Raw genomic sequence first — 19,222 nt, 5'->3', positions numbered from 1 at the left:
AAGGGATTCACTTGATCCTTCTTCCTGCTCAGACTGTGGGGAGGGATTCACTCGGTCATCTGACTGACTGGCACACCCGTCACTTTACACAGTGGGGAAGCCATTCATCTGTTCAGACATTGGGAATAGATTCCGTCAGCAAGTTCACTCTGGGATGAGGCCATTCACCTGTTCTGTTGGTGAGAAGGGATTCAGTTGATCTTCCCATCTGTGGACACACCATTGAGTTCACACTGGGCAGAGGCTGGTCATCTGCTGAATTTGTGGGAAGGATACACTCGGTCATCTGACCTTGAGCACATCAGAGAGTTCACACTGGGGAGAGGCCGTTCACCTGCTCAGACTGTGGGAAGGCATTCACCTGCTCATTTAAACTGAAGGCACATCAGAGATTTCACAGCGGGGAGAGGCCGTTCACCTGCTCGGACTGTGGGAAGGGATTCACTGGCTCATATGAACTGAAGGTACATCAGTGAGTTCACACTGGGGAGAGGCCGTTCACCTGTTCAGACAGTGGGAAGGGATGCACTTTGTCATCTCAGCTGAAGGTACATCAGAGTTCACACTGGGGAGAGGATATGCAGCTGCTCAGACTGTTGGAAGTGATCCACACAGTTAGTTAGCTTACAAGCGCACCAGTCAGTTCTCAGTCAAATGTGCATCATTGAGTTCACACTGGGGAGAGACTGTTCACCTGCTGTGAATGTGGGAAGTGATTCACTCAGTCATCTAACCTTATGTAACTCTCGCTTTGGCTAGCAGCCTAATATAGGGGGTGATAACCACCCCCCCCCCCACAGCCGGGCCAAACTTAAGAAATCCTGTTTGGGTGGATACTGCGCAATGTGTTTCCTGTTACAAATCAGTACCCCGAAATAACAAACAGTACACAATATGTAATTAAACGATTGAGCCTTATAATTCTTACTTCGACAATAGGGTTAAGTAAAGAATACAAAAAAGAGAAAAGGGGCCTACTCTCTCCATTCATGTTTTCTCATCTCTCCCCAGCAAAAGGCTGTGAAAATCTCTCTTGCAGACTCACAAGAAAGAATAACATTTCTCTCAGTGGATATCCCCACATTCCAAAACCCTGTTATCTCTAGTCGTAGCCTACAGAGAAACCATTACCACAGCAGTGAAACATTAATGAGCACTGAAATTTTACAGCATGTTACATTTTTGACACACTGCCGGGTTCACACTGGGGAGAAAGTTTCAATAAGCTGCTTGCCGGATATTTGTCCATCTCCATTGCTGATGCAATTTTGAGAGTGACTGTCGGTGCTGAACTCTGTAATTATTGCTGCTGCTCACTACACCCAGTTCTGCACCCTGGTCACTGGGCATGGGAGGAGTTTCTTCTGCTGTATATTCACCTTCAATGTGACTGGAGTTTAATATTCTGGATCTGAGATAAATAAATCAGTTCTATTTTAAATTCTGTCTTTGGTACTTACTGAATTTATAACACAACTAGTGTACAGTAGAGAGTCAGCTCAGGCCGGCTGGACCCTGCCAGTGATTCAGTTCCATGACAGTCCTTTTCAATCCTCCCCTGTCGTTCCCCTCTCGCTCTCCCTGTGGTGATGGGTTCCAAACAGTTACCACTCTGTGGGTGAAGAGGTTTCCCTTAAATTTCCTGCAGACTGAAGAAGTCGAGCTGACTGCAGTCAACACACACAAAATGCTGGTGGAATGCAGTAGGCCAGGAAGAAATACACTCGACGTTTTGGGCCGAGACCCGATGTAGATTGGGAAACGGTTTTATCAAGCACATTCGTTCCGTCCGCAATGAAATGTATTCCCCGATGACCAACCATTTATAATCCACTCTTCATCCCAATGTGACATGCCGGTTCATTGTTCTACTAACAAGATGAGGCCACTCTCTGGTTGGAGGATCAACACCTTATATTGCATCTGAGTCACCTCCAACTTGACGTCATGAGCATCGATTCCTTTAACTTCCACCTCAACCTTCTCTTTTCCCTCTCCCATTCTGTCCTCCCTTCTCGCTTCTCCTCCACTGCCTCATATTTCTCTCTGGTGCCTCCTCTCCTGCCCTTTCTCCCATGATCCACTCTCCCATGCTGTCAGATTCCTACTTTTCAGCTTATTGCCTTTTCCAAACAATTGTGTGCTTGTCGGCGTCTAGAACAGAATTTTTTATCAGTTTTAGCTGAGATAAAAAAAAATAAAAATAAACATGTGATTCTACTGGAGTGAATGTAGAAGAGAGTCAACACGCAATTTGATCGGACGGGCGTTTATTAGAAATCAGGAAGTGAGATGTCATTATTTTCCTTGAAGCAGAGCAGACATTGGTGGTTTCCGTAACAATTTGCGCAATTGGGAATGAGTGCTGTGGTGTTAAACTTTCCTCCAAACGTTTTTGTCTAATGCAACAGACGAGTACAAGCTTTACTGTAAGTTTGTGTTAACTTTTTTTTTCCAATTTAATTTTTATGCAAAAGACTAAAGTAGGAAATGAGCGGCATTTTTGCCGATTTGGTCTTGAATGTCCCCAGAACCTGTCTGGCTTTCTCAGACCGAAAAGGGTCTGGCGGTGACGAGTGCGGGAATATGGTGGAAAGCTGAAAATAAAAGGTAGGATGAGCTTAATAATCGGTAGGAGAGGAGGTCGCGGGGTGCGGGTGTCGGAGCGTCTGTTCCTGGGCTGTGTTTCTCTCGGGCTCTAAACCAGATTTACTCTCCCCGCTGCCACGTTCTCCGATGATCATTGATTCTGCAGAGTCAAGATCGAAAACATTGCGACCGCCGCCGAGGAGAGCTCAGATATTTTGTTTGTTAATTCGTTGAATAACTGAAGTGAACGGATATTTCGCTGCGCTGATGAACTGCTCTCTGAACTTGGACTGAGTTACCCCATAAATAAACGTGTGTGTGCAGCAACTTAATATCATCAGCATGTCTCCGGTGTGTTGAAACATGTATTCAGAATCGTTGTAATTATTTTGATTAAGTCCGGCGTTGGTGTTATAAAGGAATTCGGCAACACTCACCGACCACAGGATGATGAAGCTTCCGGAGATGGTGAGAAGTAAGATCACAGACCTCCTCCTACTCCCCATCTCCGGGTCACTGCGGTTCTCCGCTTTGCTCTGACCCCTCAGCCCCTTACGGACGCGACTGGTCACTAAAATGTGTTTGACTGTCAGGGCGTTGAACAGTATTAACACGAACGGGAGTTAATGGCGTTAGGACGGTAGAAAGCCGATTATATCCCACCCACCCGGGATCCGTATAGTAGCCCGGTATTTCAATACAGTCCCAGGGTGTATTGTCAACCACTCTCACAGGACGATATATAAAGAATTCGGGCACATTATTAAATCAGAGCAGAACGCCGGCTGTTGTCACAACCACAGCCGCAGTTTTCCCGGTGCAATATTTTATTTTCCACTTCTGGCAACAAATGGCAACAAACCGATCAAATGTAGAAGTGCCGGTGAACCAGACAAAACTTTCTGTTGCTGACTCTCCCAGGACAGAGATCACACTGCACACGGGGATGAAGTGCAGGAAAGTCCCGGGGAAGTAATAATAACCGACCCGCCACAATATCACCACAAACACGATGGTCAGTCGATCCGCCGCTGCCGTGGCCACCAGGTAGCGAGTGGTGCGGGTGGAGAGGCCGCACTTTCCCCGGGACAGGATCACCATCGCCACTAAATTCACTGGGAAACAACAGAGAGAGCGAGCGAGTTACTGTCTGTCCGCTCCGTGGGTCCCGGGGCAGGGAGATGATGGAAATAGAGAGCAGCTGATTCCCGGCGGTTTAAAACGCGGAAGGCGGGGATCGCCGGCGCCTCAAAGGTGCCAATGCCGGGAGAAACGTTCCAGTCCGGGGCGCTGCACGGAGAGCAGGGTTTGGGAAGGAGGCCGGGAGCGCTTTGGAAAATCAGTGTAAATCTCTATCCATCAGGTTTCTGACTGATATGCAAAGCCGAGAAAGCCTCGGCAACTTTCTCAGCGGCGGTGATTCCTGCGATCTGGTCACATCTGTTCACACTGTCCGGTACCGCTCAGCCTCGCTGTCTCCGACTTTGTCCACGGACAGTTTCCAAAGCTCGTTGCAGATTTACTTCCCCCGTTCGCAGGCATCGATCTCCTCCTCGGCTTCCGCCCACACTGGCCCGGCTCGGCTTGCTTATTTTAAATTCCGCAACTATTCTTCGCCGCGGCTCCTTCACACTCTATCAGGGGATCGGATCAGAAAGTTCCCATGTTGGTTTTATTTAATATTCTCCCAGACCTGCTCCAAATTACTGCGGCGTTACTCTAAATGCTTCGGTGCTGATGGTCCCAGAGCGGAGTGTCGCCCGTAACCTACCCCGTCTGACCTGTATCGGACCCCGCTTGTGTCGGCTCTGAACTCCGGCTTCACTCCATCGATATCAGGGCGTGGAAACAAACCCCGGGAAACAAAAACCCACAGACACCCTTATTTATTTTTTCCAAACTCCCGAAACTCTCGGGATCTAATATATAGCTGGTGGCATTTTCAGGATATAAATCTACTTTTTTTTTGTCAATAGCAGACTGAGGAATATTGATTTAGTCCCTCAGCCAAACTGTTGACACAGTTTGGGAACAACTGGGCTCCAAGCACCGGTCCCTACAACACCGACTGAGACATCCTGCAGGCCCGGGAAGAGTCTTGTTATTCCAGTGGCCACACATTTTAATTCCACGTCCCATTCCCATTCTGATATGTCTATCCCTCCTCTACTGTCAAGATGAAGCCATACTCAGGTTGCAGGAACAACACTTTATATTCCGTCTAGGGAGCCTCCAACACTATGGCATGTATATTGACCACTTTAACTTCCGTTCATGCTCCTCTTCCCCTTCACACCCCACCTCTTATTTATTTTTAAAAATATATTTGTTATTTTCCCCATTTTTTCTCTCTCTTTTTTCTCCCTCTGTCCCTCTCACTATGACTCCTTGCCCGTTCTCCACCCTCTGGGCTCCCCTCCCGCCTTCTCTCTCCCCAGGCTTCCCCTCCCATGATCCTCTCCCTTTTCCAGCCTCGTATCCCTTTTGCCAATCAACTTTCCAGATCTTTGATCCACCCCTCCCCTCCTGTCTTCTCCTGTCATTTCGGATCTCCCCCTCCCCCTCCCCCTCCCACTTTTAAATATCTTACTATCTCTTCTTTCAGTTAGTCCTGACGAAGGGTCTCGGCCCGAAACGTCGACTGTACCTCTTCCTATAGATGCTGCCTGGCCTGCTGCGTTCCACCAGCATTTTTTGTGTGTGTTTCTGGTTCCTCCAAATTGTTTTGAGCTGTGAAATTGTTTTTATCAGAAGAAACCATGGAGGCTGAAATTTTCTAAGTTGAAATGTTGTACTTCACCCACTGACGTGCTTTGTAAACTTTTAACAGTGTAGAAAAGTCAAAGGATTTGTGTATGGTAGTCACAAATACAACAGCACGTCAGTTCCGCTGTATCTGTCAGTTCACCAGCGCTTGAATGCCGCCGATCCTTGACTGTAGAGGCGGAGATGCTGGAGAAGACAGCACCCCACTCGCTACAAAGAGAGCCCGATCACGTGTCCATGTCCGTGATCTGATTGGATACATTGCCATGACGTTACTGGCAGTGTGACGTCATTCACTGGCTCTCATTTTGGAAGGGCTTCAGTCGGCCATCGCAGATACACCAACAGCTTCGCGCTGGGAAGCGGCCGTTCACCTGCTCCGTGTGTGCGAAGAGACTCATTCAGTTAACCCACCTTGTGATGCTCCAGTGAGTTCACAATAAGTAGACGCGTAGAGGCCACATTTCTGTCCGGAGTGAGCAAAGAGTTTTACTAAACCATCCCAGCTGCTGTAGCACCAGCAACTTCTCACCAGGAAGGAAAATCAGTCCTGGGAAAAGCCTCTGGCTATCCACACAACCAATGCCTCTCATTATCTTATACACCTGTATCAATTTCCTGCATGATTCTCTCCAGACGGAATAAGACAATGTGCTCACTGTGGTTTTCACGTTCTTCAGGGCTCCGGACTAAGGCGGTTAAACTCCTCCTTCCCTGCTCTTTTCAACTTTTGGTGTCATTTTCACTAATTTCAAAGGACTGTGCCTCAGACAGTTGGGTTGTTGCAACGCGCCTCTAAAGTCATACAGCAGACGAACGAGTGAATCTTCGATGGAGGGGAGTCAGAAATCAAAGAGTTACCAGCCTGAGTCAGGACTTTGGGGTTCCAGAAAGAGATGGGAACTAGAATTTACAAGAAGGAGGAAGAAGAGGAATCAGAACAGCAGGATGCGGCTAAAAATGAAAGATCAGAAACATTTGGAAACTGATTGATCGAAAAAAAAGTGTTTAATTTCTGCGAAATACTGGTGGAAATCAACAGATCAGGCAGTCAATGTGGAGAAGAATAAATGGACAGCGTTCAGGCCGAGCCCCTTCAGCATGCATTGGCTGTGTACTCCTCTGCTTAGTTGCTGCCTGAACTGCAGAGTTCCTCCAGCATTTTATGTGTATATGTCTGCATTTCCAGCAACAGCAGAATCTCTTGTGTTTTATATCTGCATTTGTAAGAACGTTCTACTTTGGCATTAAACACGAGGAAAGTTTGCTGATATTAAGTGTATTGTTTTATTAGAGCTGCTTTCTGCGTTAAAAGAGGTGCTCAGTTTTCTACACACAAACACTGAGGTATGTACTTGAACCGGTGCTTGCGGAAACTTTCAATGGCACCGTGATTACCCAGAAAGCTCTGCGTAACAATTCTCGCCGTCTCTGAAGCACTGATCGAATGCGCAGGCGTCAGGGTTTCGGAAAGTCCCGAATATCACGCATGCGTAGTCCATAAAAGGCCTCGGATGTCGCTGCCGGTAAGTGTTTCTCCGTGCGCCCGTTTTCACTACCGACTGAGGGGCAATTGCTGTGACTCCCGGAAACTGTGCCCCGCGATCCCGGGACAGTCCTGTTCTCTTCCCCCTCTCTCAGCCCCACGATCCCTGCACGGATCCCGGGGAGATTCCGGCTGATGAGGGAATGGAAACCGATGGATCTCTCAGACAGAGCTGAGCTCCAGCTGTCTAAATGCAATGATTAGGAACTCGGAGAAAGGGAACAAAATCTTTTGCATCACCAGTTGAGAAAATCACCTTTGTTCTACCTCCAATCACAAACAAGGGACATTCTGCAGATGCTGGAAATCCAAGCAACACACACAAAATGCCGGAATTCAGCATTAGTACTGAATTCAGCATTAGTACTTTTCCATAGATGCTGCCTGGCCTGCTGAGTTCTTCCAGCATTTTGTGTGTGTTGCTTGTTCTACCTCCTCTTGTTCTGGACCTTTCTACCCGTGAGGACATGTATTGACCCATTCACTCTGTATACATAATGATATCAAACACCTTTGCCCTGGGCAAGAAATAGCTTTCACATCACAAATGTGCCAGACTCCAATGAGACAGAATACTGCGCTTCCCTTTATATTCATTGGCATTACCATCAACGAGTTTACCACCATCAGTCATTTGGGGGAGGGTTCAGGGGAAATATTTATGCACAATACAGAAACTGGTGGTATTGTGGTGATGCAAAAGTTGCTGGAGAATTTGCAGTTTTTGCAGTGATATTTTGAAATCTGACTTTTTAAAGTGTAATTTAGCAAGCAAACCACATATGGACAATGTGCAAAAGCTCTGCTGAGAAAATCCTTCATTACCCGTTACGGCCTGCTACATAGGTTGTGTGAGAGTGCAGATGAACTCGATCATACCCAGAGGAGATTAAAGTTCCTATCTACAGTTATTTGCTAGCTGTTAATATGAATACCTCCCTATATAAAATTCACTATGCACTTTTTGTCACTGGGTAAAAAAATGCACAATACAAGTTTTATGTTCACACTGGTTATTACAAATTGGAGGGGACATTGGTGGGGAGACATCCAGTGTCCCTGATGCCCTCACCTACAAGATATGCATCCAGCTGCAGCTTGTAACCCTGCACTTTAAGGAGTTGGAACTTGAAATGGAGAATTCCGGATCATCCAGGAGTTGGAGGGGGTGATAGATATGACATGAAGAGAGGTGAGTTACACCAAAGGTGCAGGACACAGGAAACTGGGTGAGAGTCAGGAAGGGAAATGAGGTTAAATAGCCATTGCAGAGTACTCTTGTTGCTATCTCACACAACAAGAGGTGGACCACTTTAGAAACTCTTGGTGGGGGGGGGGGTGATGAAGATTACCTGGCAGAGGAAAGTCAAGGGGGTGATAGGGGATTCGTTCATTAGGGGAACAGAACAAGAGGGGACTAATATCCTAGTGGTAAGGCTTGCTGGAGCTGGTGTGGGTGGGGGGTGGTTGATGTGGTTAAAATAAGTTGTAGGGGGAATGGGAGCCAGAATGACAGAACAGATAGTGGATAGTGAATTGAATTGAATTGACTTTATCACATACATCCTTCATATACATGAGGAGTAGAAATCTTTACGTTACGTCTCTGTCTAAATGTGCAATGTGTAATTTATTATAAATAGTTTGTACATAGAACAGTCAATATAACAGAGAAGTGCAATTGTATCAGCATGAATTAATCAGTCTGATGGCCTGGTGGAAGATGATGTCCCGGAGCCTGTTGGTCCTTTTGCTGTGGTACTGTTTCTTGGCTGGTAGCAGCAGGAACAGTTTGTGATTGAGGTGATTCAGGTCCCTAATATCCTTTGGGCCTTTTCTACACTCCTGTCACTGCACATGTCCTGAATAGTGGGAAGTTCACATCTACAGATGCGCTGGGCTGTCTGCACCGCTCTCTGCAGGTTCCTGTGATTGTGGGAAGTACAGTTCCCATACCAGGCAGCGATGCAGCCAGTCAGGATGCTCTCAGTTGTGTCCCTGTAGAAAGTTTTTAGGATTTGGGACACCATCCCAAACTTCTTCAACCATCTGAGGTGAAAGAGGAGCTGTTGTGCTCTTTTCACAACACAGCCGGTGCTTACAGACCATGTGAAATCCTCGGTGATGTTTATGCCAAGGAACTTAAAGCTGTTCACCCTCTCAACCCCAGATCCATTGATGTCAATAGGGGTTAGCCTGTCTCCATTCCTCCTGTCGTCCACAATCAGCTCCTTTGTTTTTGTGACAATGAGGGAGAGTTTGTTTTCATGACACCAGTCAGATGTTCAGACCTCAGGTAGGGCCAGCAATCAAAAGGTTGAGCATGGTGCGATGAATGTGCTGAGCTGTGTATATCGCAATGCAAGAAGCATTGTAGGAAAGCTGTACTGTGGTCAGGACAAGGAATTATGTTATTGTAGCCATTATTGTAACTTGGTTGCACCCAACTGTCTGAGGGATTTGGAGGAACAAATTTGTAGAGAGATTGCAGACCATGCCAAGAAACAAAGTTTGATTCAGTAAGTGATTTTAACTTTCCATACATTGACTGGGACTCACATACTTTAAAAGGACTAGATGGGGTAGAGTTTATCAAATGTGCCCTTAATCAGAACATAGAATTCCTGATGTAGAAGTGGGCAATAAGCTGTTGGAAAATGATCCAGGGCTGGTGACAGAAATTACACAGATCCCTGAAAGTTGCTTCACAGGTAGATAGGGTAGTTAAGAAAGCTTATGGAGTATTAGCTTTCATAAGTCGATGGATAGAGTTTAAGAGTCATGGTGTAATGATGCGGCTCTATAAAACTCTGGTGAGGCCATACTTGGAGTACTGTGTCCAGTTCTGGTCACCTCACTATAGGAAGGATGTGGAAGCATTGGAAAAGGTACAGAGGAGATTTACCAGGATGCTGCCTGGTTTAGAGAGTATGCATTATGATCAGAGATTAAGGGAGCTGGGGCTTTACTCTCTGGAGAGAAGGAGAATGAGAGGAGACATGATAGAGGTATACAAGACATTAAGAGGAATAGATAGATTGGACAGCCAGTGTCTCTTCCCCAGGGCACCACTGCTCAATATAAGAGGACATGGCTTTAAAGTAAGGGGTGGGAAGTTCAAAGGGGATATTAGAGGAAGGTTTTTTTATTCACAGAGTGGTTGGTGAGTGGAACTCAATACCTGAGTCAGTGGTGGAGGCAGATACACTAGTGAAGTTTAAGAGACTACCAGACAGGTATATGGAGGAATCTAAGGTGGGGGCTTTTATGGGAGGCAGGGTTTGAGGGTCGGCACAACACTGTGGGCCGAAGGGCCTGTACTGTGCTGTACTATTCTATGTTCTATTATGCCATGAGATTCAAAGTAAATACGGAAAACGAGAGGTCTGGATCATGGGTTGAGATTCTAAATTGGAGAAAGATTAATATTAATGGTATCAGAAAGGATCTGACACCTTTTTATCTGCCTGCCAAAATAAAAGTTGGAAGGTAACTGGTACAGGGAACCTGGGTTTTCAAGAGACATTGAGGCCCGGGATATTTTGTTCCTCTAAATGCCTCAGTCTGTTGGGTGCGACCAAGATTCATTAATGACTACAATATCATGATTCCATGCTCTGAGATCATCTGACTTTTTTTTTAGTCATCTTCTGTTGGTTTCTAAAAGCTTTCCAGTAGTTTTTGCTCTATTATTTGCCCTCTCTTTGGCTTTGGCTTCTCATTTCAGACACGGTTGTGTCCTCCTACCTTTCCAATGCTTCCACTTCTTTGGGATGTATCGATCACTCAGCTTCCAAATTGCTCCCAGAAACTGCAGCCATTGCTGCTTCGTTGTCACTCCTACTGTATCCCTTCCAAACAAGTTTGGCCAGCTTCTTTGTCATAGAAACATGGAGAAGTTCAGTACAGAGACAGGCTATTTGGCCCATCTAGTCAATGCTGAAAAAACATTTAGGCTGTCTAATGTAACTACCTGCACTGGGACCATTGCCCTCCATACCCCTACCATCCAGGCTCCCATCCAAACTTTTTTTTAAATGGTGAAACCGAGCTCATGTTCACCACCTCTGCTGGCATCTCATTCCACACTCTCACGACAATTTCAGTAATGAGCTTTTCCAAATATTCCTGTTAAATTTTCACCTTCCCCATTTACCCATGACCTCTGGTTGTAATCCCACCCAACCGCAGTGGAAAAAGCTGCTTGCATCTACCCCATGTGTACCCTCATAATTTTGTATACAGTACTTCTAACAAATCCTCAAAGCAATGTATAATTTCATTGTATATGTTTAGAGCTTTTTGTTAGGTGTATAAGATGATGAGGGGCATTGATCGTGTGGATAGCCAGAGGTTTTTTTTTCCCAGGGCTGAAATGGCGAAGACAAGGTAGTGTAGTTTTAAGGTGCTTGGAAATAGATACCGAGGGGATGTCAGGGGTAAGTTTTTTACACAGAGAGTGGTGGGTGCGTGGAATACACTGCCAGCTATTTGTGTGAGAGTGTTTCAGTTACTGTGGGGCCAGGAACCCATGCAGCTCAGTGGGAACAGGGAATAATACCAATGGAGAGAGTCAAACTGAGCCAGGTCACAGATTGGAGATGGCAGAAATACCCCATTCTCATAGAGACAGGAAGGGGGTCAGAGAATTTGATGGTCATTCCAGATACCAGCACTGTGCCCATTTAGAAGATTTCTCTCTCCAACTTGTGTTGAACCTCACTGTAACAGTGTGATGTCAGTTCACACCTTGACAACTCAAGTGATCTCACCAGAAATGTTGTCCTACACCCACTGATAGATCTTGTAAATGTTTTTACAGGTTAAAAATGACAAGGAATTTGTCTACGGGAATCTCGAGAACAACACGCCAGTTTTGCGGTCCCTGTCCAGATATTTAAGAAGTGGAGCAAGGGATTCACTCGATCATCCTTCCTGCTCAGACTGTGGGAGGGATTGACTCGATCATCTGACCGACTGGCAAGTCTGTCATTTTACACAGGGGAGAGGCTGTTCAGCTGCTCAGACTGTAGGGGTGGATTCACTCGGTCATTTCAACTTAAGGTACATCAGGTAGTTCACATTGGACAAGGCCAATCTGTTCTGTGTGTGAGAAGTGATTCAGTCGATCATCCCACCTGTGGACACACCAGTCAGTTCACACAAGGCAGAGGCTGGTCATCTGCTGAATTTGTGGGGAAGGATTCACTCGGTCATTTGGCCTAATGGCTCCCCAGCGAGTTCATACCAGGGAGCAGCAGTTCACCTGCTCGGACTGTGGGAAGGGATTCATTAAATCATCTCAACTGAAGGTACATCAGCGAGTTCACACCGGAGAGAGGCCGTTCACCTGCTCAGATTGTGGAAAGGGATTCACTCTATCATCCAGCCTACTAATACACCAGCGATTTCACACTGGGGACAGGCCATTCACCTGCTCTGTCTGTGGGAAGGGATTCCATCGACCAGCTGACCTTCATAGACACCACCAATTTCACATAGGGGAGAAGCCGTTCACCTGCCCAGACTGTGGAAAAGGATTCACTTTACTATCTCACCTGCAGAGACACCAGTCAGTTCACACCAGGGAGAGGCCGTTCACCTGCTCAGTCTGTGGAAAGACATTCACCCAGTCATCCCACCTACAGCGACACTGGTCAGTTCACACAGGGGAGAGGCCGTTCACCTGCTCTGACTGTGGGAAGGGATTCACTCAGACAACTAGCCTACTGAGACACCAGCGAGTTCACACTGGGGAGAAGCTGTTCACCCGCTCAGAACGTGGGAAGGGATTCACTTGCTCATCTCAACTGAAGGTACATCAGCGAGTTCACACTGGAGAGAGGCCGTTCACTTGCTCAGACTGTGGGAAGACCTTCACTCAATCATCCAACCTTCAGATGCACCAGCGAATTCACACTGGGGAGAAGCCGTTCACCTGCCCAATCTGTGGGAAGGGATTCATTCAGGCAGCTAGCCTACTGAAACACCAGCGAGTTCACATTGGGGAGAGGCCATTCACCTGCTCAGAATGTGGGAAAGGATTCACTCGGTCATCTGATCTGCTGGCACACCAGCGAGTTCACACTGGGGAGAGGCTGTTCACCCGCTCAGAACGTGGGAAGAGATTCTCTCAGTCATCTGATCCGCTGGCACACCAGCGGGTTCACAGTGGGAAGAGGCCATTCACCTGCTCAGACTGTGGGAAGGGATTCAGTTGCTCATCTCAACTGAAGGTACATCAGCGAGTTCACACTGGAGAGAGGCCGTTCACTTGCTCAGACTGTGGGAAGACCTTCACTCAATCATCCAACCTTCAGATGCACCAGCAAATTCACACTGGGGAGAAGCCATTCACCTGCCCAGACTGTGGGAAGGGATTCACTCAGGCAGCTAGCCTACTAAAACACCAGCGAATTCACACTGGGTAGTGGCGGTTCACGTGCTCAGACATTAGGAAGAGGTTCTCTCAGACAAATCAACCAAATGTGCATCATTGAGTTCACACTGGGGAGAGGCCATTCACCTGCTGTGAATGTGGGAAGGGATTCACTCAGTAATCTAACCTTGTGACACACTACCGGGTTCACACTGGGCAGAAAGTTTCAATAAGCTGCATGCTGGATATTTATCCATCACCGTTGCTGAATGCAATTTTGAGAGTGACTGTCGGTGCTGAACTCTGCAATTATTGCTGCTGCTCACCACACCCAGTTCTGCACCCTGGTCACTGGGCATGGGAGGAGTTTCTTCTGCTGCATATTCACCTTTAATGGGGCTGGAGTTTAATATTCTGGATCTGAGACAAATAAATCAGTTCTATTTTAAACTCTTATCTCCGGTACTTGGTGAATTTATAACATACCTAGTGTACAGTAGAGAGTCGACTCAGGCCGGCTGGACCCTGCCAGTGATTCTGTTCCACGACAGTCTTTTAAAATCCACCCCTGTTGTTCATCTCTCGCTCTCCCTGTGGTGATGGGTTCCAAACAGTCACCACTCTGTGGGTGAAGAGGATTCCCTTGAATTTTCTGCAGACTGACAAAATCAAGCTGCGGTTCTGTCTGAGATGTTCTTTGGCCCTCTAACCTCTCGGCTGAGGAAGAATGACATTGGTAGTTAACCTTATTGACAGCTCATTTCCACATTATGTGTCATTTTCCCTGCTTCTAAAGGCTTGTTAGAAAACACCACTGTCCTCTAAAGACTGAAAGCAGAATGGGAAACCATTAGTTAGATGTTCAATGGTGCAGGGTCAGAAACCAGAGGCGGGTCTGCACAGGGCAGAGTTTGGAGATCTGGACGATGGTCAGAGTAAGAACGTATGATGAGGAGAAGGGAATGTATGATGAGGGGCGTGACATCGAATGACAGAGTAACAACTTTTGGAAGCTGACTGACAGAGAAAATAATTTGGTTGTCTGACTGATGACACAAACAATGCCTGTGGTGAGGTGCTCCACTGGTCGAGGAACATGTGTGTGTTGGGAATGGTTTTATCTATTGAGAGAGTTGTTCCTGCTTGTTTATCCTGTAATGTTATATCCGGATGGTTATTATGGTTTGTCCTATCTGAAATAATGTATTGATTATCATATAATTTGTAAGATTTTGACTCCAAAACTGGATCTGACTTGAATTTATTGGTTCTTTATGAAGTGATAGAGGGCTTTCAGAAGTTTGTATTTTAAAGCAAGATTTTGGTGAATGGTATTTGTCACTTGATTGTACCTGAGTAATTAATCAGATTGAGTTAAACTGCTGCAGGATCCCAGAATATATTGCATTGTGTCTGGTTTCTCTTGGCATTTTCTGCATTTGTTGCCTGGTTTATTTGTCTTTTATGCATTTTTGAGTTTTTAAAATGTTAACCACCTTGTCCTGTAGTTCCCCAAGGAACCCCTGTTTCTGGGAAGAGGTCTCCAACTCTGAGTCAGACGTACAATGCTTCCTTGTCACCGTCTAGTCTGCTCAGATCATTGGGATGTCTCCCATGGAGTGTCATCCTCATTCCACTCGTTAGCTTTTTGCCATAGTGATGAATAATTTTTCTGAGTTGGCCTCTCATTTAAGTTTTCTGGTCTGTATTTCTTATCCGAATTGCATATACCTGCATGGTGTGCTGAATCCTGTTTATATTGTATGAAAATATATACTTTAGAAAGCATATCAGATCATTGGGTGGTAGCTCTTCCTCCTTCTGTCCTCGGTAGTGTTAATCTAAGTGTGTTTGAGTGTAAATAGTCTTTTCTAAATTTGTCATTTCAGTTTTTTTGTAAAGTTTCCAGATTGGAATGGGACCAAGATATTTACCTAAAGAATACGATAATATGGGTACAGCAAAAGTGTTTATTGCCTTTGTTGTAAGCATTGATCCTGTGGATAAGACATTAATCACATGGACACCAGAGGATTTTTCCCAGAGTTGAAATGGTTAACACGTGAGGGCATAACTTTATGGTGCTTGGAAATGGGTACAAAGAGGATGTCAGAGGTAATTTTTTCACAAAGAGCATGGTAGGTGCATGGAATGCTCTGCAGGATAAGGGGGTAGAGGAGTATACAATATGGTCTTTTAAGAGACTCTTAGACATGTACATGAAGCTTAGAAAAATAAAGGACATTACGGTAGGAAAATTCTAGGCAGCTTCTAGAGTAGGTTACATGGCAGGCAGAGTATTGTGGGACAAAGAGCCTGTAATGTGCTGTAGATTTCTATTTTCTCTGTTCTATTTGTTATACCATGGATGTCTGCTTGGTAAATGTTCTTAAGCCTTGAAGCAAACGTTGTTAGAAGTTTTCCTTTTTGCTCTATTTTTCTATTGTCATTGTTTTTTGGTATTCCAGATAGCTGGGTGTCAAGAGTCCTGATGAAGGGTCTTGGCCCAAAACGTTGATTCTCATCCATAGATGCTGCCTGACTTGCTGAGCTCCTCCAGCACTTTGTGCGTATTGCTCCAGACATCCAGCATCTGCAATATCTCGTGTCCCAGATACTGGTATGCTTATCGAAAGGACACACAGGCAGGGAAAGAGGGTGGTGTGGCTCTGTTGGGAAAAAATCAAATCAAATCATTAGAAAGAGGTGACATACGGTTGGAAGATGTTGAGTCATTGTGGGTAGAACTAAGGAACAGCAATGGTGAAATGACCCTGATGGGAGTTTTCTGAAGATCCCCATACAGTAGGAGGTATATTATCCACAAATTACAACAGGAGAAAGAAAATGCATGCCAAAACAGCAACGTTACAATAGTCATGAGAGATAGTCATGCAGATATATTGGGAAAATCAGGTAGGTGCAGGATCCCAAGAGGGGGATTTCCTACGATGCCCTCAAGATGGCTTTTTAGAGCAGCTCCTGGTTGAGCCCAGCTGGAGATCAGCTATTCTCAATTGGGTGTTGTGCAATGAACAGGAATTAATTAGAGCACTTAAGGAGAAAGAACCCACAGGGGCAAGTGATCGTAAAATATTAGAGTTCATCCTGAAATGTGAGAAGGAGAAGCTGCTGAACTCTCTGTACACCCATGATTGTGTAGCCAAGTTTCCATCGAACTCAATATATCAGTTTGCTGATGACACAACAATTGTAGGCCGTATCTCGGGTAATGATGAGTTTGAGTACAGAGAGGAAATTAAGAACCTGGTGGCATGTTGTGAAGACAATAACCTATCGCTCAACGTCAGCAAGACGAAGGAATTGGTTTTTAAATCAGAAGGAGTAGTGGACAGCACGACTCCATTTACATCAGTGGTGTGCAAGTGGAACAGGTCAAAAGCTTTAAGTTCCTCAGGGTCAATATCACAAATGTCCTGACTTGGTCCAACCAAGCAGAGTTCACTGCCAAGAAGGCCCACCAGCACCTTTACTTCCTGAGGAAACTAAAGAAATTTGGCCTGTCCCCTAGAACCCACAGTAATTTTTATAGATGACAGTAGAAAGCATTCTCCTAGGGTGCATTACAACCTGGTATGGAAGTTGTCCTGTCCAAGACGGGAAGAAGCTGCAGAAGGTCGTGAACACGGCCCAGCACATCACACAAGCCAATCTTCCGTCCGTGGACTCACTTTACACCGCACGCTGACGGAGCAGTGCTGCCAGGATAATCAAGGACACGACCCACCCAGCCAACACACTTTTTGTCCCTCTTCCCTCCAGGAGAAAGCTCAAGAGCTTGAAGACTCGAACGGCCAAATTTGGGAACAGCTTCTTTCCAAATGTGATAAGACTGCTGAATGGATCCTGACCCAGATCTGGGCCATGCCCTCCAAATATCCGGACCAGCCTCTCGGGTTTTTTTGCACTACCTTACTTTCCATTTTTCTATTTTCTATTTATGATTTATAATTTAAATTTTTAATATTTACTAATTTTTACTATTTTTAATATTTAATATTTGTAATCCAGGGAGTGGGAAGCGCAGAATCAAGTATCGATGTGATGATTGTACGTTCTAGTATCAATTGTTTGGCGACTATAAAGTATAAAGTATATGTTTTCCAGGTCAACCACTCACCTCCCACCCCTGTCACTATTCCCACCTTCCCACCTCCCCCTCACCTGGATCCACCTCTCACGCCCCAGCTCTTGCCCCATCCCCACCCCTCACCTCTTTTCTCGGACTATTTCCCGTCCACTCTCAGTCCAGAGGGAGGGTCTCGGCCCGAAATGTTGACGGTCCATTTCCCTCCACAGATGCTGCCCGACCCACTGAGTTCCTCCGGCAGTTTGTTCTTTGGTCTGTATAACCCGTGTTAGTGTGGGGAGCGGGATTTTACACCATATTCCCGGTACAATCTCAACAAAACACAAATAATTGTCACTTTGCCCGGACCATTGGCCCCGCTCGCAGGGCAACAGTCTGCCGGTGTTTGCCCCCCAATGTGGTGAATCGCCACCACCGTGGGCTCAGACATTTCCACAGATGAGCCCCTCCTGTCCCCACCGGGACAAACATCCCGTCCGCCCCCTCTCTCACCGTCTTCATCCTTTCAATAAAATCCCCCTCTCCCTCCCCGGGGAACCGGCATCAAACCGACGGGCCGAGCGGTCTCCTCCTACCTCTCAGCGATACATCAGACTCCGGCCGCAGGAGACGCTTCACAAACGCCCCAACTTCCCTCGGAGGGAAATGGAAATAAATCAGAAAGCGGACATTTACTTTGGGATTTGCAGCAGAGACGAGGTAACGCCCTCTCGGCTGGTCCGCTTCCACTATTGGGTGTAACCAGTGATTGACATCGCTTCGCACCAATGGGAATAGCGCAGCTCTGTAATCAATTCAATTCCTCTGTTGACTGTTCGGGGAGGCGGGGCGTGGCTCGTGCTCAGTAGCTCAGCCGTTAAACCGTAAAAGCTCGAGCGCAGCAGCGCGTGTGTGACGTAAGGCACCGTGCTCGTGACAGCAGATGCAGATACGGGGAGACCATGGGTGACGTCAGGCGCGTGGGAGGGGCTGCTGTGTGACGTCACGTGAGGGGGAGCGCTTCAGTTTTAAAACACCTTTTGTTGGGTCCGATCTGGAACAACAAAATTAAATTCGGGTTTCATCGGGAGCGGATCCGGTGTTGTGAGATGTGTCCGGCTGTGCCGTGTTGTTGGTGGAGTGGGCAGCGGGGTGTTTGTCTCCGGGCTCTCCTCAGCCCCGGTTTTCACTTTGCGACCGAGCCCGGGCCGTGGATCAATTCCTTGTGGTTCTGCAGGGGGTTTGGGGCGAAGGGACAGTCCGTCTGTCTGTCTGTCTGTGTGGGTCGGGGTTATGAGTGGGTGTGGGTGTGGGTCCCGGGACAAGTTAACTTGTAAACACCGGACCTCTGGTGAATTGGATCAGACAGCTTCGCTCGCCTGTCCTTTCAGGAAACAACAATTCTCTCTTCATATTAATGACTGTCTAAACTTGCTGTGAACAAGATTCTGTGTTACAAGATTGTGAGTTACAGAGTCTAGGACAGCTGTCACCGTCATGGGCTGCGAGTGCAGACAGGGATTGGGGTCACTGAGCTGTGCATCAGAGAAGGACACGGGTTTGTACAGCCTCCTGTGGGGTAGAAATGTCCACACGGTGAATTCGGATCTGCTGGCACATCGGGAGTCTGAAAGGGAATAGGGAAGGGGCTGAGCAGAGAGTTTTAACAGGGGAACCTGTTCAGGGGTGGAGGGGTACAGGAGCTGTCTGATAGATCGTTTTAATTGTTTTTTATAATCTCACAGATGGTGACTGAGGAAGGAGCTCGTTGAGGGAGGATACCCGGAGGCGAGCAGGTCAGACACGGAATCAGGAATTGAATTAAATTGACTTTATTTCTTACATCTATCAG

At 46.5% G+C, this 19,222-nt stretch overlaps 1 protein-coding gene across 1 annotated transcript; it reads left to right on the top strand.

Moving 5' to 3' along the window:
• The first annotated feature begins 6,855 nt into the window (after positions 1–6,855).
• Positions 6,856–13,638, top strand: LOC140207724 (uncharacterized). Its single transcript, XM_072276280.1, has 2 exons — positions 6,856–6,881; positions 11,724–13,638. The coding sequence occupies exon 2, from the start codon at positions 12,127–12,129 to the stop codon at positions 13,330–13,332; it is 1,206 nt and encodes a 401-aa protein (XP_072132381.1). The 5' UTR covers positions 6,856–6,881; positions 11,724–12,126; the 3' UTR covers positions 13,333–13,638.
• Positions 13,639–19,222: the final 5,584 nt, after the last annotated feature.

The sequence above is a fragment of the Mobula birostris genome, chromosome 13 (assembly GCF_030028105.1).
Source record: "Mobula birostris isolate sMobBir1 chromosome 13, sMobBir1.hap1, whole genome shotgun sequence".
In the NCBI taxonomy this organism is placed as follows: domain Eukaryota; kingdom Metazoa; phylum Chordata; class Chondrichthyes; order Myliobatiformes; family Myliobatidae; genus Mobula; species Mobula birostris.
This window is presented reverse-complemented; position numbering and strand designations above follow the sequence as displayed.